This window comes from Trachurus japonicus, chromosome 5 (genome assembly GCF_045865225.1).
Source record: "Trachurus japonicus isolate A0001 chromosome 5, Traja_1.0".
Taxonomy (NCBI): Eukaryota; Metazoa; Chordata; class Actinopteri; order Carangiformes; family Carangidae; genus Trachurus; species Trachurus japonicus.
In genome coordinates, this window is record NC_140911.1 from 28,398,093 (window position 1) to 28,419,650 (window position 21,558).

General features: G+C 42.4%; 1 protein-coding gene across 1 annotated transcript in view; it reads left to right on the forward strand.

The window, feature by feature from the left end:
* The window catches only part of tex264b (testis expressed 264, ER-phagy receptor b), a 70,615-nt gene extending 58,484 nt beyond the window's left edge, over nucleotides 1-12,131 (forward strand). The window contains exon 4 of the mRNA XM_085777189.1: nucleotides 10,317-12,131. Within this exon, the coding sequence (XP_085633315.1) occupies nucleotides 10,317-10,603 (287 nt within the window). The 3' untranslated portion in view covers nucleotides 10,604-12,131. The remainder of the gene's footprint in view (nucleotides 1-10,316) is intronic.
* Nucleotides 12,132-21,558: the final 9,427 nt, after the last annotated feature.

The following is a 21,558-nucleotide window of genomic DNA, read 5'->3' on the forward strand; positions in this document are numbered from 1 at the left end:
GTCTTGATGCCCAATTCCAATATGTTGCCTATATACGATTTTCTTTTTCTTTTTTCAATCCGGCATGTCCTAAATATTCCACTGAAGGGCTGTGTGGCTGCAAGTTTTTGTTGAAACCAATCAAGAGCAAACAGTTCGACCAATCAGCTGTCTGAAGACTGAGATCAGTTGATTAAAGAGTCTGGGAATAGACCCTTTATAGACTCTTTAATGTAAGAATAAAAGGAATTGTAGAATAAAACACACAGAATTAAAAGTGTCAGGAAACACAGAGATAAAAACCTCTCTGTCATATTGCATGAGCCAGAATTTCACATCTTTAAGAAAATAAAGTGACGGTTTACAGTGTGTTGGGGGTCTGAATGGCTGTGGGAAAGAAGCTGTTGGTACAAAAACCTACAGCCAGACGGCCACGGCTCCTTTGTGGAATGGTCTGGACATGCCTTGTCTACATGTTCTAATAGAAGTTACCAATATCTGATATCTGCATTCACACCTTGGCTTGTGTGAAACAACCTGTATGCACAGACATGGTTTGGCTATCAACGTGGAAGAGGAAATTGGTGAACAACGTGGACGCTGACGAAATGGACATTGTACATGGCACTTTTAAAGGTGCCAGAGCCGGTTCAGACCTCCATTGGGCCCTAGGCAAAATTCTGCTAAGGGGCCCTCCTAACTGAACCCCAAAGATTTTCAACAGTCGCACCTGACACCCAGTGCTTCCACTCATCCCCCATTTAAACATATTGCACTGTTGGTCTAACTAAGAATAAATTCAGAACAAATCAGAACCTATCAAATCAAACTAAATGTGTAAACAAATCATACAGTCTTAAATGTTGGGCATGTAAACATGTTAATGTTTGAAATAACTCACCATTAAATAAAACTAAAATATAGATAAAGCTACTATTAATTCAGCTCCATCAAATTGGCTGCACTTGTTTTACTTTCATATACTTCAAATGTAGGTAATTATGTATATTATTATTTATAATATATATATATATATATATATATATATATATATATATATATATATATATATATATATATATATTTTAGCACCATTATAATATTTCACAAATTTTATTTAAAGCAGAAGTAAGCGGAATGTTTGTGTTAATATAAGTCTTAAATAGCTCTATCTTCTGACAGCAATCACTTCTATAGAGTGTTTGGTCTGAAACACAGGTCTGTCAGTCACTCTGCTCTGCTGTAAGCCGAGGAGAAAACTTTCCTTGTATCCTACAACCTTTATCCAATGAGGAGAGAGAATGGCATAAAGGGGCGGTCCTCTCTGTGTGTGCAGCCAAGGGATGCGCGTGAATGTGGTGACGTAGGGACGAGGGCGGGGACTGCTAACTCCATCGGCTGACAGGAATTTAGCCAAAACCACCGGATCGCTTACTTCTGCTTTAATTCACTAAGATATCTGCATCTATATTTGCCTGTGGGCTAATGGGCTATCCAAGCAAACAAAATTCAATCTTAGTCAATATTTATCCATTACGTTCCATTTTGTATAAGTGCAGTTGTAACTACACTACGACTAAAATTATAGAAGCCATAAGAAGCACACAGAGACCGGGGTTCACCCAGGGCTCACGGACTAGAAACACGGACTAGTCCCTCCCACTCTCCCACCCGGAGAGGAGAGTTACCTGACTGCTGTAGTTCATTGTCATGCTGTTTCTTCCGCCTTAATTCCCAGAGGGATAACTCTACTTCATTGTGGCGTGCTAAACGCTGTCTTGCTAGGCTGATGTGCTGGGGATCCGGTACACGTGCGCGACGGACGGTCACGTTGTCAGGTTTTGTTTTGTTTTTTTCACAGGGCCTGTTATTTTGTGGGGCCCTACGCAATGTGCGTAGTGTGCATATTGGGTGAACCGGTACTGAAGGGTGCACAGAATATTGGTCGCATGGTGGAGGAGAAAGAAGGGATTTTCTGGCATAAGTTTGGTGCTGTTCTGAGCATTATTTGTGGCTGTGAGTGGCTTTTTTTCATCGTGGTTAGCTCTTGGCTACAAAGACAGCAGTATTTGCTATCTGGCCGTCTGTGCTGAAGTCGCTACAACTGGAGAAGTTTGCGGTCGGCAAACTTGATCTCTGGAGGAGGTGTTCTACTCGGCCTCATGGTGCTTTAGATCATGGGTTAAACTTATGCTGGAATTTCCCTTTAAGGCCTGGGTGTATGCAGCAGTGATAGCTGCAACATTGGTAATCAACGCTATCGTCAAAATGCACTACCATCACATTACTGATGCACTGCAAAAACTCAAAATCTTTCCAAGAATTTTGTCTTATTTCTCGTCAAAATGTCTCATTTCTAGTCAAAACTAAAGTCTTTTCACTTAAAATAAGACTCATCACCTAAAAATGAACTTGTTTTTAGATCATTTTCATTTGTTTCAAATAAATTTTCACTTGAAATAAGTAGAAATATCTGCCAGTGAAAGCAGGTTTTTTGTGTTTGTAATAAGAAAGAAAAACTTGTTCCACAACAGATTTTTCTACATATTTCAAGTGAAAATAAGCTTGAAAGAAGTAAGAAGTGTCTAAAAACAAGCTACTTTTTAATGTGATGAGTCTTATTTTAAGTAGAATGAGATTTGTTTTGACTAGAAACAAGACAAATATTCTTGGTAAGATTTTGAGTTTTTGCAGTGTGATGAGTCACAATGCCAGGAAATATCTGGTCTGTCTGTTTAGATCACAGGCGTATCGGCGTTTCATATCCAGTTTATTCCCACATGAAGGAGGCCTGAATCGGATCTGACAATACACGTTCATGTTACAGATCCGATCTGCGCCATTCGAGAGGGAAAAATTGGAATTGTGTCACTTGAACCATGCAGTGTAAAGACAGCTTTAAACTTGCTTTACGTTTCCAACAGCATCACAAACATGAAGAGGAAAAGGTGCGGCTGCTGCAGTCCCTATACCGCTATACATTGTACCTCAGTAGCCCACAGCCCCTGTAGAGGTGCACATTAACCACAGCGTGAAGGCTATAGTGTAGTTTCCACAGCTACTGTACCTGCAGTAACACAGCACCTTAACACACAAGTATAAATTGAGCTCATGCTGCGGCTAGATGTGAGGTCAAAGTGTTTATGGCTGCTCTAAACGACCACACTGAGAAGGGAGGCCCCCCATCAAAGAGACGAGCCATGCAGGCTTTCATGGTAATGCTGCACACTGTCAGATGAAGCCTTTCACAGATACATTCAACTTGAGTTGTTTCTCTGAAGTAACAAAAGCAAGTGTGAAAAATTAGAGTGAAAAACCTGCCTTCAGGAAGAGTGCAAACCGCCGCTTCATTTCTGCGCATCCAACCAACTGCTGCATGAAGTGGAAAGCGTTAAACATGACGTCAGCTGAAGAATGCTGACAAGCCTGTCAAGTTTTTTTTTCTTTTGAGTTGAGACCACTTCTTAAAAACCCTAAAAAAATATTCTTATTGCTTTTCAATCCAATCCAATCCAATTTATTTATAGAGCACATTTAAAAACAACCAAGTTGACCAAAGTGCTTTACACAGAAAAAAGTGAACAAAATCAACATTCAGTAAAGAAAAGCACAACAGATAAAACAGCAAAGCAAATAAACAATAAGACCATAGCTGCTAAAATGTTTGGATTTCAGACTGTGCTTTTACAGGTGCATCTCAATCATTTGGAATATCATGGAAGTTAATTATTCTTTATTTATTTTAATTGTAATGATTATGGCTTACATTTAATAAAAACCCCAAATCAAAAAACTAGAATAAATTGAAAAAGTTCACTATAGTAACCTACAGTAATGGTGCATCACACTCTTACCAGCTGATTAACTCTGCAAAGGTTTCCTGAGCCTTTAAACGGTTAAACGGTCTCTTAGTCTGGTTCAGTAGCTCCACTATCATGACCTCCATCATATTCTACTTTATTCAGATGCACCTGAACATTGTCAGCTGAATATTTTTGCTCTCCCAATCTCACATAAGCTCAAGCTTTAGTGGAGTGAGAGCCCAAGTCTTCAAGTCCATATCTTCTGTACACAGATCCTTGATCTGCAATGAACTGATAACACGTTCTAAATGATTACCCTTCTGTAAAGGAAGTTGAGTGCAGCACCGTAATCTATACACTCACATTCCAAAAACGCATCAACCGTCAGTCTGACTGTAGCTATGTAGAGACCGATGCCTGTAGGCGCCACTAAACCCCTCCAATCAAATGTAGAGAGAGATTTAACCTTTAAAAGATTAACACATCATGTCTAATGTGTCTTCCAATCCAAACAGGATTTTTTCTTCCCCATAGACTGATTAAATTTTGTGACTTGCTTTAGGCGTTCAAGCAGCTGAGGAGAAACCAACATGAGCCCAAACTCATTGCTCTTTCGTAGTATGCTCTTTTTTCATGTTTCTCTCCCCTCCATCAATCACATGCACGCGAGGTGGGTGTAAATTAATCAGAGAACTTGTGGCTACAATGAAATTTGTTTTTTTTTATTAAAAAAATGTTTTTAATGCACATTCATGGAGATAAATTGGAGTTCATTCTCTACTGTACATCATATTTAGCCCTGATTCTAGTCAGATTTTCTTCCAACAGGTGATAATAATCATAGCACCACTTTAATGGAATTTGTCGTGTGTAATAAATGATTTATAATTCACTTAGTTTTCAGCTAACATGCTGTTGGTTTGAATTCTTGTGCTTCACCTCACGTTCCAACTCCGGCGTGTGCTCCATCCCAGCCCCAGTCTCATATTCTCTGTCAACATCGGGTCATTTCCACTCCAATATCTCTCTCCTGCCTCACCATCTTATTTTCTAATATCATATTTTGGGGATGGTGTGACACAACATGAGCCTCTAGTGCTTTTGACCGAGTGCAACACAGCACACATGGCATGCAGGGTTAGCCCACGTAAACATATGGTACCTCTTCATGAAATGCCAGTAATTTTCAGTGTTGTCAGTGTAAAGTGTGTGTTTTGTATTTTATTTCCTATGTTTGCATTTTGCCTGTAGGACTGAAAGTCTCTTTAAATCACCATCTGATGCTGTCTCTGAAGTGAATCTGCCTTTTTAGAAGTTAAAGGGGGGAACTATGCGAGATTTTCACCATCATTTAGCAGTTTTGGAATAATTGTGATGGTTAAATGACTTGGAGAATGGAGGCTCTCTGCCTTCCACCTACCATCTCTTGGCCGAAAACCAACCTTACAAGATCTCGTCTTGCAAGAAACATGGACACTACGGGCCCTAGTTTGCTGGCGCAGCGCGATCTACGAATCTTCCAATCTGACTTTGCACTAGGCTGCGCTGGTCGAAACTTGCATTAGACCGGCTGCGCTACCTTGCGCCACCTGCGCTGCGCTGAGATAGGCGTGGCCGCGCAGCAGGGGGAGGCGTCACAGATTCAGCTTGGTGCAGTGGAAGTTTCGTGGGAAAATGTCCCACCGAGGTTGCGCTGAAAGCTCGCCACCTCCAACCAGGTCTACTCTCAGCGCAGCGCGGAGCGCAGCAGGTGCAGTGGAAGTTTGGCTGACTGACCTGCAGTGCACACACGTCACCAAGACCTCACAGGCAGATCTCCACAGTTCCAGACACATTTCAATGCAATAAATATCCACAATAACCACTATTTAATGCAACTAACGGAATCAACACGTGAATTTATATCTATATAGATTGTCCCGTCACATCTGACGTCAGATCAAAGCAGAGATCAAAGGCTGTCGCCGCGTAAAGGAAACTCCACCTGAATTAACACAGCAGGGACGAACTGACACTGAAAAGCAGCTGTGGATGTCCCAAAAGCAGGACTGAGGGTGGATGACTGCATGTCGCTGCCGTGTTGAGATACCACTCTGCCCTTGTGATGATGCTTTATTTATTTATTTACTTATTAATTCGAGCGACCGCGTCACGCGGCCGTAATGAAAAACAAAACACAAATCATCATCTCTCTTAGTCCACCACAACAGCCTCGGTATCAGATAGTCAGTATATAGCCTACTACAGTATACTCAGCATCTCTATCACAGAGAAAAAAGAGAAAAAAAGAGACGGACAGAGAGAGAGAGAGAGAGAGAGGGAGAGAGAGAGAGAGAGAGAGAGAGTGTCCTTTACGCTGATTTATGTTGTGATTAGCGTACACTTCTCATCTGTCTTACACAGGGAATAATACATTGAAATGAATAAATGTGAGTTTCTTTATTAGTTTATTAGTTGTTGTTTCTTACATTGGGCAGGGGTTCTCAGTGTGTCAGATCAATCCTGGTTAAGTATATTAGTAAACTCATTATTGGTCACTCTGAGCTCGGACCTCCGGACCAAAACAGCTGTTTCCTCCTGGGAGAGGTTCGGCCTCTGGTGTCGCTGTCTCCTCCGTCCATGTCAAAGTATAAAATGACAAACTTGCAGTGCGCATCACCCGCCGCGCAGTTAAAGGTGAGGAGAGGAGCTCCTTTGATTGGTGAAGATCCGAATCGGCTGTGTTAATCCCACTTCTCCTCCTCCTGTCTCCCTCCCGCCCTCTCTCCTCCCTCTTTGCCGTTTGCGCCGGTGGGAGGGACGAGGGGAGGGGCTGCGCTGGTCTAAGTCTGACTGCGCGGACCTGGGCCACACCCCGTTGACGTGGCAAAGCTGCGCTGATGTTAGACTTCACCTGGTCTAAGAAACTAGGGCCCTACGTCACAAACATGCCCCGTAATCCGTAATCTCTTGTTAAAGGTAGGGTAGAAGATGCTGTAAAAACGGTTTGAGCAGGCTACATTTTGAAAAGACACAAGTCAACAAGCCTCTTTCCTCAGACTTCTCTCTGAAGCCACGCCTCCAGAGCACAGGAACCTGCAACACTTGTTCACTGTCACGTTGGCATTACATTGGGTTTCTTCGCCTCTGTCAATGTAATCCCAATGTGAGCGACATGGCTTTCCATGATACTGTCGTGTGTAGCGGGGCATCCATCTTAGAGCTACAACGCCACCTACCAGACTTAAAGGGACAACAAGGAGTTTTGGAAAGCGAAGTGTTCTCATACTACATTTACCATGAGCCTCCGCGCACACGGTGAAATTCTTGGACAAGAATGTTTTCATTCATCAACAATGAAAGTCGGAGGTTCGAAGACGATCACATACCATCGTAGTTCCGACCATAAACGGTGATTCGGCGGCGTTATTCTCATGACCCGCTGGGTCAGACAAAACGATATATTTATCGAAAATGGGCCCATTAACAAGTGTGGGTAGCGTAGATTCATCCTCATTAACATGAGACTTTTTTATAACCAAATAGAAACTCCTCGTTGTCTCTTTAAGTGTAGAACATTGGGTTATTGGCGTTGTGTTTTCTGTGTTGTAGCTCGTTGAAGACTCTGATCGCGCACATGACTGGTGCACGAAGAGCAGTACGGGACAGATGGCAGTTTGACACAATATGATCCAACTGACTGACTTCGAGATGATTGGGTGGTGTTTTTACAGGCTTGTGAAAAAGCATTCAATTGATTGGTTGCAATCGAAGAAGGATTTCAAGTAATTTTAGTAAAAAAAAGCTCCAGAATAAGATCTTCAACCCTACCTTTAATGACAGATAAGACTACACAAATAGTAAAAACTTCCATAGACATTGCTCCATGGATTGGCTTCTCGTTGGCTTTGTTGAAAACAAATGCACATGGCCAGGGGGATGAGGGAGTTGTGAGTTTTTACGACAAGTTCCTAAAATATGCGCTCTGAAACTGTAGGGGGAGCTCTGGAGAGAAAAAAAGCGAGCAACCAGCGAAAAAGCAACAAGACTTGCGTTCTCTTTTAAAGCATAGTTGCCCATGTGCAAATACGCACCTGTGCTGTAATAGCCGCCGGGGTCTGACCTCATTTGGCATAATAAACGCCGGTTCAATTAAACGTCCGGGCAATTAAGTATTTACCATAGTCTTGCACAGAAAAAAAATGTTCAGCATTTCACCGGCTCTCACCTCTGTCAGTCAGCCCCTCCTCCCCTGGTCAGCCCCTCCTCCCCTGGTCGCGCTGGACTACAAATAGATAAATGCGCTAATGTACAATGTTGAAATGGGAGCGTACCTATGTTTCCCAGGTCGCAATACATACTGGGGAACATAGGACCCTTTTTTCTGAAAAAGGGTCCTATGTTCCCTGGTCGCAATACTGGGGAACATAGGACCCTTTTTTCTGAAAAGGGGTCCTATGTTCTATGTTCCCCACTGTTGATGTTCGATGGACTCTCTCTACTTATCTGTACTCTCTCTTTCTATCTGGCCTTTAGCCTCTACCTGGTATTTTTACAAAACTTAACCAACTCCTTTCTTCATTTCCTAAACCCAACTGGGACAATTCCACTTCTCACTCAAAGTCACAAATCAACTTCTCGCTCAAAAATGGGCAAAAATATGCCAAGTCAGGTATGGGTACAAAAATTGCGTGTTCCCCGGGTTCTTTGGGGGGAAAAGTGGGGAACGTAGGACCATTTTTCTAAAAAAAAAAGGTTCTATGTTCCCTGGTCCGGACACAGCAGGGAACATAGGAACCTTTTTTAGAAAAAGGGTCCTATGTTCCCCGGTCCCATACAAAGTGGGGAACATAGGACCTAGGGAACATAGGGATGATCCCGTTGAAATTACCGCGATCAATCCCCCCCTCCCGTTATCATTCATAACACTGATCTGATTGGCTGCTCTGATCAGCTCCCTGTGTTGCGGTAACACAGACAAACTGTCTTTGTATTTATTGTCTGATGGTAATAAAGATGTGTTGGGAAAAAAGTAGTTTTGTTCCAGTGGTCCTATGGTGACCTCCTTGTTCTTTGCATAATGGTCTGGTGCTGCTCATTGCAAAAATAAATAGTAGCCTGTTGCAAATAAGCGCCTGGTTCTTATAAGTCGATTTAGCATGTTAAACGTCTGGGCTACTAAATGGTCTTCTACGGTATTTATCTTGAAGTGTGTGTTTGATTTATGTTTTCCCAATGAAATGCTAAATGTGACCTGTCCACGATGCACCCCGCCCTCAGCCACTGTCAGCTTGGCTCCAGCCATCCTGTGACCCTATAAGAATAAATGGTATAGCGAATGCATGGATGGAAATGTTATGTGCATTTAGTTGACTGATAATTGGCGACTCTGAACAGTGAAGCCCTGTGTGACATTAGAATACAGTCTTGGAGTCGGTCAGCTGACTGATCTCTGAACAGCACAACCTTCAGCTCCAGCTTGCCCCATGTCATAAAGTATTTATCACCTGCAACATGACGATTAGCCCCCTCCTGGCTCCGGTCCACTGTTTCATAGGAAAGGTTAGTTCTTGCCATCCATGTGTATCATCATCATCATCATCATCATCATCATCATCATCATCATCATCATCATCATCATCACTATCATCATCAGCTCTGCAGCTGATGACAGGTTGACTTAGCGTTAGCACGTATTAATTGGAGAAGAACGTTAGATGCAAACACTCGCATCCAAAAAGACAAAAGGTGGAGTGACCGGAGCATGCCAGTACGACATTGATCCTATTAACCTGCGAAGCACAAGCTCAGAAAACACTGGGGGGGAGAAGGAGAAGGAGCCGAGCTGCGTATCCGAATGCCGTCCAATTAGAGAGCACAAGACCTTTAGCTTCCAGGAGTTTCTAATTAACTTCAAGTCGCAGCATGAAGTGTTGCTGCTAATCTCATAGTTCATTAACAAGTAGAAAAATGTGTGTGTACTGTCATCTGAGAAACGCTAAATAAATAAATAAAAAAACAGTCACACCAAATCAGACTGAATGAACTAGATGCAGCGGTGGTTTTCTATTTTAAACCATTGCATCAGAGGAAACCAGTTGGATGCATTCAATGACATTGTAAGCCAGGGTCATTCTATTAATTATAGGACTTTTACCACTTTAGGTCATTTGTTATCTTGCCTCTTTCACTGGCAGTGACTTTGGTGGCCCTGGACTATTTTAATAATCTCTCTAAAACATGCAGCATGCCAACTACAATAAAATGACAGCGTTTGATTTCATAAGGGAATATTCAGATGTTTGATTCCATGCATGTGAGGTAGACATGACTCATAATATTGGTGTAAAATAAAGGAAACATAATGGAGGAGATCATTTTTTGTGCCAAAAAAAAAAAAAAAACACTGCGCAGCTCAAATACCATCATGCAGATTTCTGGTTGAATCCCAGCCGTGGATTTTTTGGGCAGCCAGGCTTTTCTCATGTGGCGTTTGTTTATAGAAGCCCTCTCACCATCTGTCCTCTCCCTCCCTTTGTTTTCTCACTGCTCTAGGTGCAGACTCAAACAGCGAATACAGCTCGGGGAGTGGGGTTCTCCTGTCAGACAGCAGAGAGACGTCCCTGGCGGCCTCCTCTGTCCACTCCTCTGTGCTTACCCGGGATCAAGAGGATAGAGACCACAGAGGCAGCAGCTCCGGGGGAAACTCATTTAAAGAACTGGACTTGGGGGAAGAGGCTGGTGGACAGCAGGAGGAGGGAGAGGAGTGGCCTCACGGTGGCCAGAAGAGCCCAGAGGTTCCCGCTCCGAGGTGGTGGGGCGTTGTTGGTGGGGAGGAGTGAAAATTCAGTGAGACATATTGGTTAAGAATGAGAGAATAAAGGAAATGATGGGTAATAGGCTATTACCTATTTATCCTAATATCTCTATATCCATGAAAAGATCAAAACTAACAATGGCTTAATTGGATTCTCCACAGAATAAGATGTTAATTGTTAAAAACAGACCATGAAAATACGACTTTATTGTAGATTAAGATCAAAGATATTCCCTAAAGATATTCTTTTATTTTTAATTCAGTGAATTTAAACCAAACTGGAGTAAAACAGCATTAGTCTGGGACTATTTTTAGCAGTGGATTAATCCATATCTGGAGTGCCAGTCAGTGTTTATGGCAGCAACATTGATCAATAGAAAATAAATGAAGGCATGTGTAGTTATGAGGGAACATGTCTCACTGTCACTGATGTGATTTTATTAGTTATTGGTCAACAGTGGAGGTCTGTGACGATGGCAGCCTTTGCCTTTGCAGATTACATTTCAATTCACTGTTAATTTTGGTCTTTTTGTGGGATTTCTGGACCACATATGCAAAAGGAAAAAATACAGAATAACACCAGACTTTATCTTTGAAACCTTAAACTGCACAGTTCTAAGATGGAAGTGTTCAAACCAGTTCAATTTTGTTGGCAGAAAACAGAACATCATATTCAGGTAGCCTGAGTTTCTTGAAACATTTTTACAGAAGTGACGCTGTTTATCAAAAATGATACAAGATGACTGAACTGAATATTTTACTTGAATATCTGTAACTATTTCTATTTGAAAGGATCAAAGCTGTTATGTTTTAGAGATGTTTTTATTGTGCTGGACTGACAGGCCTCTATTTTCTAATGAGGAATTTGTTTAAGGGATTGTTACAAAAAAAATCTATACTGCAAATTCTGTTCATTTCAAGTATATTTAATGACTTGTTTACACAGAAGCTTCATTCACTAGTAACTGAAACAAGGCATTGGAATTGATACAAGCACATAGACCTCACAAAGTATTCTGTACTGTTGTTGCTGTTGTTTTCTTGCGTTATGGATATTTTTATTATACATTTTTTAAAAGTATGTTTTCCCCAGGTTGTGTATTGGCATAATTCTGACACTGATTTCCAAAGAGAGAGGGTGTGAATGAATATGATAAGATTCCTTTCTCCCTGTCAGCCCCCTGACTACTTCTGAGGGCTCGGACACGATTATGGTGAGTGTGTGACAAGTGGGCCGACCCTTAATATTCATTTCACTGTGACTCAACCAAAGCCCTGTGGATCTGCCTTGTATTTACAGTCATTCCAGCATCCTTGATTTATCCCCCAACACACACATACACCCTCCCCACACTGATTCCAAGATTCTTCATTTTCTGTTTAGATGTCAAATCCTGTTGTTTTCCCTCTCCCAACCTTTCTCCAGTCACGCCGTCTCTGTGCACAGGCAAATTCCTGTTTGTTTTTTTCACCTTTTTGCTCCGGCTCTCTGTCTCCTCCTCTTTGAAATAAATATGGCAGCTGCAGCCTCAAAGACCACCTCATGACCCTCGGCCTGTAATGTATGTCCAGTCTTATCCATATCCTTTATCTCCCAACAAACAAGAGATCACACAGAGCTTCTCACAGCGAGCCACGCTCGGGTGTTGGCAGCACAGAGAGGATGTGCATGTGTGAAGTCAAGTGAGAGAGGAGCCATAAACAAACAAGCTTTTTTGCATAGTCGAAGCTCGTGGATGTGCATTTGAGATTTTCCAGATAATGATTTTTACTTTGACAGAAATGAGTCATCCTGCCTCTCACATCCTGTTGTGTTTTCTGACTATGGAGAAGATCCTTAACTGGTAGGTTAGGCTAGGTTCTTAGTTATGCTGTTGCTGCATGGGGGGTCATCCTGTAAAGGCTACATGTTCACCCATCACACTGTGGTTCAGTGGAGTGAAAACCTTCAGTGGAGACAGTTTTCTATTCATCTAAAAACTTCTTTACACATTCATAATAGAGCAGGCATGGGAAAACAATCTACGTCCTGCGGGCCAATTACGGCCTGTTGGGCTTTTTAATCCGGCCCATCAAATATTGGTTCAAAAGACCTCAAACTTTGATGCAGTGGCAAAAAAAGGTGACCAACAACAACACTGCCCCCACTGAAACTGAATGCAATTTAAATGTAAATTTTCCTTTACTTTGAGGTACACGTCATTTAGATTAGTTCACAGTACACACTCCATCCATCTGACACTGACCCAGCCATCAAATTTTAAAGTGGACATATTATGGAAATATCACTTTTTGAAGGCTCTGTTTTAAAGGGACAACGAGGAGTTTTGGAAAAGCGAAGTGTTTTCACACTACATTTATCAGCCTCCGCGCGCACTGTGAAATTCTTTGACCCGCGCAAGACAGACTCATGTTTTCATTCATCAAGAATTAAAGTCAGAGGTTCAAAGACGATCACATACCGTTGTAGTTCCGACCATAAACGGCGATTCTGCTGCGTTATTCTCATGACTCGCCACAAAACCGAAAGTAAAAAACACTGGTCGGCTCGACCAGCATTTCCGCCACCACTAATAATAACAAAATAACGATAGAGACAAAACGATATATTTATCGAAAATGGGCCCATTAACAAGTGTGGGTAGCGTAGATTCATCCACATTAACGTGAGACCTTTTTATAAATGGTAAATGGATTTGCACTTATATAGCGCTTTTCTAGTCACTTGGACCACTCAAAGCACTTTACAATGTAATGGTCGCATTCACCCTTTCACACACATTCATACAGCACTGTTCGCAGACAGGCTTTGGAAACTAATCATTCAGTGGTTCAGTGTCTTGCCCAAGGACACTTCGACATGCGGACTGGGGGAGCCGGGAATCGAACCACCGTCCTTCCGGTTAATGGACGACCCGCTCTACCTCCTGAGCCACAGCCGCTCATTATAACCAAATAGAAACTCCTCGTTGTCCCTTTAACATATATTGTATTTGGGTGTTTGTCTTGCCTTCATGGGCCCCAAAAAGTGAGAGTTGACAAAATAAATCTCAGATTTTCAGGCTCCCTATGTTGAAATCCATGTGGTTTTACGAGCTGTTCCCTCAGTTGTCATCCAATGATGTAATTAGTTTTCAATTTTGCATAATACCACCCCTACCTGTGAGTACCAGTAGAGGTGGCTGGCTGGGTGAGCAGTGGCACATTTGCATTTAAAGGGACAGGCACTGAAACCAGCCGTTCTGTACTGGGCTATTTTGAGCCGATAAAAAAAGTGCTGTGATGTTTGATCCTTGGGGTATTTTGACCAAAGCACGTCAGAGACGTGTCTTTAAGACACCTGGGAGCTATATTAATTTGAGGAAAAGGGACAGAATATGTCTCCTTTAAAACTCATTGTGGCCCCTGGGCCAAAGTGTTTGCCCACCCCTGTAATAAAGTTATACAACATATAATTATAGCAAAAAACTTGATAATGCAAAATCAAGACATTTTAAGTTAATTCATCATTTTTAACCGAACTCCACTGCTCCTCTCTCTGCTGATCTGTCCAGGGATCAGTTTCAGCGTTGCATTCAGACAGCTCTTTAGCTGCCTACCTGCTCATTAGAGTGATTTTGTTGACATTTGCTTGTCAAACCATTGTAGGGAACACGCAGATGTGGGGAAAAAAACCCAAAGCAAACAAGCAAACCCAGTCTCATTACTCATTAGTTTACTCTAAATTAGAGTTGCCTCAGACTTAAGTGGCCGAATGCTGAGCTTTGACCTGACAAATACACTACAAATGAAAAAGATCTATAGACGGTCTTTACATTTTTAATCTAAATGCTGATTACCTAAGTTCCCAGAAGAGAAAGTTAAAGAAGACGGGTGGGCTTTAAGAGTGAGAGTGAAGCACTGAGGTGCCTTTTGTACCGAATGAATAATTATAAATCCTCTGCAGCAGCAGTGGCTGATCCATGGTCTGCCTCAGTAACTTGCTCAACTCTGCCTCTCGTCTATAAGGTCAGCTGGAGCTGGCTGTGAAATTGTGTCATATTGATGCTCACTTAAAAGATAATTGCACTTGATTACCATTTGTTCATTTATTTTTGCGATGATAATTCCCATTAGTGATAATACAGCTACACTCATCAAAGTAATTGCTGGATGTCTAAAAAATCCATCACAATTTACAGATGACTCTCTGGCTGCTCTGTCTTACCTGCTCTGACTGTGCCATGCACATGAAGCCATTTTGCAAGCAGTTAATTTAGTGACCTGTTACAACCAAGCTATAATAAAAGAGAATTTAACACAGGTGGAAAGTTACTCTGGTTATTTAGTGCTGCTTAAAGTGGTAAAGTTCACCCAGATTAAAACAAAACAATGTGAGATAAATTTAGTTTGTGCTGCTTAGCCAGGGGTTGGCAAACTTTTTGGCTCAGGGGCCACAATAAGTTTTGAAATTTGATGACCAGTATCAGATGGATGGAGGGTGACATGTAAAAGCCATCACCTAAAAGAGTGACAGTGAAGCACTGGTATATTCAAATTACATTCAGTTTCAGTGAGAGCAGGGTTGTCGTTCTCCCTTTTTTGCCACTGCATCAAAGTCTGTGGTCTTTGCTATAATTTGGACAATGTTGGACCAGTATTTGACGAGTCGGGTTAAAAAACCCATCCATGCCTGTGCTAAAACTATAGAAAATAGAAAATCTGAACAGGAAAAACGTTTTCTAACATGTTGAATTCAGCAGCTTCAAAAAGAAATGGTTCACACTGAGGTCTCTGCATATTCTAGAGAAACTACATCTCATCCACAACAGAAAATGAAAGTAGAATAAGTGTACATGGCTAGAAACTACAAGAGAAAACCTTATTCTGTTGTGATTTGGTTGAACTAACCCTTTTAATAGTTAATTCTGCTCACACCGAATCCCCCTGCTGATACACAGTAGATACTGTGTTGTGGAGGAATAGTCGTAGGTACTTGAAAGCACAAAGCAGTGACTCATGCTCTGTGATCATAAGATATTCTGCAACTTCCTCTCTGTGCTGTCCACACTGGTGGACTTCATGCCTTTTTTTTTTATAACAAGACCACACATTTCTGTACTTATCACTCAATGATATCAACAAGAGAAGGACACAGAGAGGGGCTGGTGGTTTTGCTGTCATTCAATAAAGTCAAATCAGTCAGAGAGGCCCAGAGGAAGCAGCAGTCAGGCTGATGTGCCCTGACCACTGGCTATACCAACACTTTGTTTCTGTCCTCTGTAATTTCCCCTCGACATTAATTGGCATGTTCCTATCTAAACTCTGTATTCCACCCACATGCCCTCAACTATTGTAATGTAAACTACAATTCTGTTTCAGGAGGAAATTGGTCCCTTTGTGTTAGCTGAGGGAATTATGCAACAAGCAGGACTCACTCGTCATTTTAATTGCTACTGTACACAGAAAAGTTCTTCTTTCCCCAACCTCTGACTGCAAAGCAGCTATTGTTAGTCTGGAAATGAAACATCTGAAAATGGTGAGGTGGTGTTCTGGAAGTGTGGGTGAGAGGAGGCGGGAGGAGGTGGCAGTGGTGGTGCTTAAGGATTGGAAGGTGACAGAAATGGGTGAGTAACGAAGCTGAATGATTCATACGGAATGAACTTGTTTGTTGCTTTGACTATTTGCAGGTTTTAATTGTGACTGGTTGTGCAGCCAGGCAAAGTCTGGCTGCAAAGCAAACTGGTGCAGCAGACCTCTTCTGCACTCTCCGCTAATTATACAGCAGGAATGTTGATGATGTAATATTGTTGTGAATGAGAGAGGGGAGAAGAAAATTGCACAATTTGGAGCATGGAATTTTTGTCTACAAAAATACCTCATATATATAGAGAAAGAGAACATATGGAGACTCTCTTGTGTCCCACAGCTGGCTGCATGGTTGTTAAATAGTTAATGGGCTGAATCAGTCCAGTGGGGGTCATTTCTATTGGCCAGAAAATGTTCAAAAACGAGATTTTGATGTTTTGTTTCTGTGTGAAGCTGGTTAAGGCCTCTGCCCCATGAGCCTGGATATGACTGAACAACTGCTTAAATGATATGAGCTCTTGTAGGTCGTGTGTGTGTGTGTGTGTGTGTGTGTGTGTGTGTGTGTGTGTGTGTGTGTGTGTGTGTGTGTGTGTGTGTCTCCTTTACAGTGAAAAACAAAGTGTGCATCCTACCTCTTGAATCTGTTAAGTGTTACGCCACTCAACTGGAGTGTGATTCAGTTTTAATGAGATGGAGGTGAATGAGGAAGTGGCCTTCATACAGGGGAACAACAAAACACAGATACAAAAAAAAAAAAAAAACTAAAGTTGATGCTCATTTATCTTTCATCATCCTCCTAAATTTAGCTGGAGGCGGAGGCAGCAGCGATCTGTCTTTTTCTTCCTTTCACTTTAGCGCGCGCACCTCGGCTCCCAGCTCAGCAAACAGCGCACGTCACGTCGCTCCGCCGTGAGTTCGATTCCGTTACTCCACTTGTCCTCGGTAACGCAACTCACAAACAAACCCCACATGGAGCACAGGGGTCGGCTGTTTTTTTGTTTTTTTTGGAGGGGGGGGGGTCGACTCGCTCGCGCTCATTAGAGAGAGAGACAGAGACTGCACGTGCGCGCGCCACAACAGCATCTCTCCACTGTTTTTGGTTTGAAGCAGATTTGATGAACTTTGGGAGCGGACGCGACTCTGAGAGGAGATGTAGGCTAGTGTACAACAACAACGACAACAACAACAAAGTGTCATCTACTATTGAACCGACACTCCTCTCTCCTCTCTCCTCCCACTCCCACTCCCACCGCCTGTGACACGCACATAGAGAATCACAGGAGCCTCATCGCTGCTGCCGATGCTTGTGGACATTATTGTATGAGCCGCTTGGGCGGAGGGGGCTGCTGCTGCGCTCCGCTCTGTAGGTGAGAGTCAGTCAGCACAGCACGGCTCAAGTTGAGAGAGAGAGAGAGAGAGAGAGAGAGAGAGAGAGAGAGAGAGAGAGAAAGACTACCGACAGAAGGAGCTTGCCAGTTGTGAGCGACACTTCAGAACCAAGGACAGATCCAGGAACAGCACCGGCTGGCAAACATGCTCCAAGTGAACAACATCTGGACTCCACTCGGCACATGAAGCTCCCCGCTGTTGTGTGTCTGTCTGTGTGTTGCCGCGTTGTAGGCTGCAGCTTATGAGCGAGGAAAAAACACCTTGGGCTTCATTTGCATCCGGAGAGATCCACCTGCAGCTACGGACAGGTAAGGAATCAACTTTGATATGAAGGTGTTTTTTTTTTTTTTTTATCACAGAAATGACTTTGTCTCTGTATTTTCATGCCCAACGTGCCTGTGCATTGTTTAACTGTTTACAGCCGAATCCACCCTCTCCTTATAACATAGGCTACCCCCCACAACATCATTTAAACAGACGAAATGCATTATTCGTCACTTATCAATGGAGGAATGTTTCTTATGTCTCTTTATTCCACTTAAATATATCACCTGCCATCTCTGACACACATCACCCACCATGGACATGCCTCCAAACAAATTGAGCTGAACTTGATCTGATGTTATTATGGTAGCCTACTTTATCATCAGGAAACCCGAGTTTGACTGTTAATATGCAAAGTTGTTGTTTTTCTTCCTGTCGACCAGACAGTCTTCAGCACGCTCACAGTTTCCCCTTAATGAAAATTGCATAATCTAATATCGCACTGGTTCCTTTCCAACCAGCCTCAGCTTTTGTTTTCATACAGAGCCCTAAACAAAATAATTGCATCCTGCTATGAAAATTAATTGGACTGTTTTTGCAGTTTGAAAGGTTTGTGAAAGTATTTATTCAGTGGAGAGTAATAATAATCAATATTAAAAAAAAAGATTTGGCAGAGGGTAATTTTAAATTCACCGTGGCACGCATCAGATTGTTGTTAGTTAATCAGATGGGATGGGATGTAGCAGCAGGAGTTGTAAGTTGAAGGAGACATGCCACCATGTCTGGATGAATGGTGTTGTCATTTTGTCAACAGCCAACAAAGAACCTGTTGTCTCACTCTCACAGCTTCACTTTGTCTCTCAGACTCAGTTATATGATCAAGACAATATATTTGATTCTATAAAAAATTCCAGGTGGTCTATTAGCTCAGTGAAATCACCAGAAGCTTGAACAGACTCTTGATCAGATTTCCCTCAGTGCTATTTTAACAAACCGACGCATTAGATCTGTGTTCAAACTCACTATCAACTGGCTGCTGGCCACCACAGAGGCAGCATAATTCCTCCGGCTGACAAATCCAGGTGGAGGGATAAAGCGAGTGTTCCCCACTCGAGAGGATGTGATGAGGGAGATTGTTGTGCAGAGTTGTTGTTGTTATTTCTCTACTTTTGTTCACCATTAGTGGTTGATAAAGGCTTCCTGCTTTCAGGAGCCAGTTAACTTCAGATTGAGGATCATCAAATGTCATGATGTTCCTTTATAAAGCCACATTCCATCAGCACAGTGTAAAATTGCCTAACCCCAAGAGAAACACAGGGATGACACTCGGTCCATTTATCCATCTTGTGGATTTTTGTCAACAATGAAACATTTTTTTTTTTAAAAAACTCCCTTCACTCTTATCTCAAGGGACGAGCGCTGTGTTGAGGCTGTTATTACTCAGCAGGCTCAATGATTCATATGTAGTGGATTAGATACTAAATTAAATGTCATGTCATGTAGGTTCAAGTATTCAACAAAAGTGCACATGGCTACGTGCCACACAAAGCTGATAGAAAAGTCTATAAATGCTTGAGGTGATGATACTGACATGATCACTGCTTTATGTAACCACATTATACAAAACACTATTAAATAACACACCGGTTAGATTCTTTTTTTCCCCCCTGCCTGATCATAGATGACCTTGATGTCTGTTAGAAACAGTTGGTCAGTCTTCAGCGCTGTCTCTTTAGCTCATTGTCCATACATGAATATCACTGTGTTTCTCCTTAAAGCGCATGCAGACTACATGTAACCACTGTTCGTGCCACTCACCATCACTGCTGCGAGCGACTCTGCAGTGAGTCACACATTACACATGTATGTATATGGATAATAAGACAATGAGAAATGGTGTTCTCAAAAGCATCGTTATGCTAATGTTGGAGAAATCTTCCCCCTGCGCTGGAAATGCATTAGCTGACGGTTCAAAGCTGAGTAAAGCAACGCTGCCCTTTCCTTTTTGAACTCGTCTTTCAGAGGGAATTTTGTGCAAAGACAGCTGGGGGAGCGAGCCACTTTCTTGGCTGCGGCGTGCACGGGTGACAGCCGTTTCCACATCAAGATAGTCTTAATGATGGCCTGATAGAAGCTTCTCCACAACTAAGCACAGCCTGAGATTTAACTCTCGTGCCAGCTGATAATAGCGTTTTCAAATAATTGGTGGGATAAGGTTTTGATAGGCATGTTTAATGTCCACGTCAGACTCTCCGGCGTTTATTAGCACTTCTTAAAGGTTTTGGAGAGGCTCCTCTGGACCTCCAACCTCACTTTGGCCTAGTTTGCATTAGGCCCGTCTAATTGGCTTTTCCTTATTGCACCATTAATTCACACTTTGACCCAGTCTTTGCAGCTAGAAAGCTCCCATCTGCTCTAACAGACAGCACAGAAGAGCAATTAGACTCTTTAATGTTGAACTCCGCAAGTTACTTTCTCACCTTGGCTCTATTAATAGGGTAAGGTGTTGTGCAGAGAGCAACACCAAACACCTGTATGACTTCACCTGCTGCCCGGGACACCCACAAGATCTGATCAGCTACAACATGTGATTCTCTTTGCAAAACAGAGGGTTGTGCATTCATTATCCATCCACAGCCCAATGCAATATTTACTCGAGTGGAAAATTCGGCATTCATTCCACTTTTTCCTCCTTGTTTCCTCCATGTTGCCCCCACTGCTCCTGGGATACGGCAGGATATTCTTCAAATGTCCGTGCGTAAACAAGCTTTCTCTATCTCTCCCTTTCTCACTCACTCACACACACGCACGCACACACACACACACACACACACACACTAGATGAACTTATCTGGGTGTAGCTGCAGAATCTGGTGTTTTCGTAGCCTACCCCTGCAAACCCCATTGTGAGGGGTTTTCTGCTTCTGTGAGCATGGAAAAACAGGACACACTCGGGTTGAATAAAATGTCAGGAAGATATCTACTAATAATAGAACTGATGGTACATTTGGGTCCTTACGAGTGACATTTGTATGTAATATCACGATATCGGCAACAACACAGAGCGAGGGAACAGGAGAGAAGTCAGTAATAAGCTCCCTGTTGCTTGTTCTGTCTTTCATCTGATATGTTATGTTGACAATGATCTTGAAAATACTGTAGATGTGAGTCACCGTGTAAATCGATAGAGTTGCTGAACTTATTTGTATGTTTGTTGAATGTGATGTATGGCTGTGTGTTTAAAGAAACATAATTAGTCTCTCTTGTTTGTCTGGCTGAGGCGGCCCACTCCCCTAATCAACACAAGTCCTGCGGAGATCGAAACCTGTAACCTTGCTACGATGTGAATCTATATTAGCATACATGTCTCACTGCCCACTTCCCTGCAGTCCAACCCTTATTTCTTTTTTACCCACCATGTTTCCATGGCAACCCCAACTATTGAGGAGAACCACCATCTATGTGATATCTGGGTTGTAAGCTTGGAAATTACGCTTCACTCGAGAGGTGCCTTAAATATCTATAAATGCCTGATGTGGTCATTCCACGGAGGCGACTCCGAGTTTTGCCGGTTAGATAAAAAAAAAAAAAACTGCAGCGGTTATATTTCACCCCACACAACCACAGACAGATGGGTTGGAATATTATCTACTTCTGTCTCACCTCAGAAAACAACTCATAAGATTCAGAGCGTGATCTCAGCCTCCTGACAAAACACTCTCAGGTTTAGGACTGTTCAGTGATAGGATGATTTGTCTG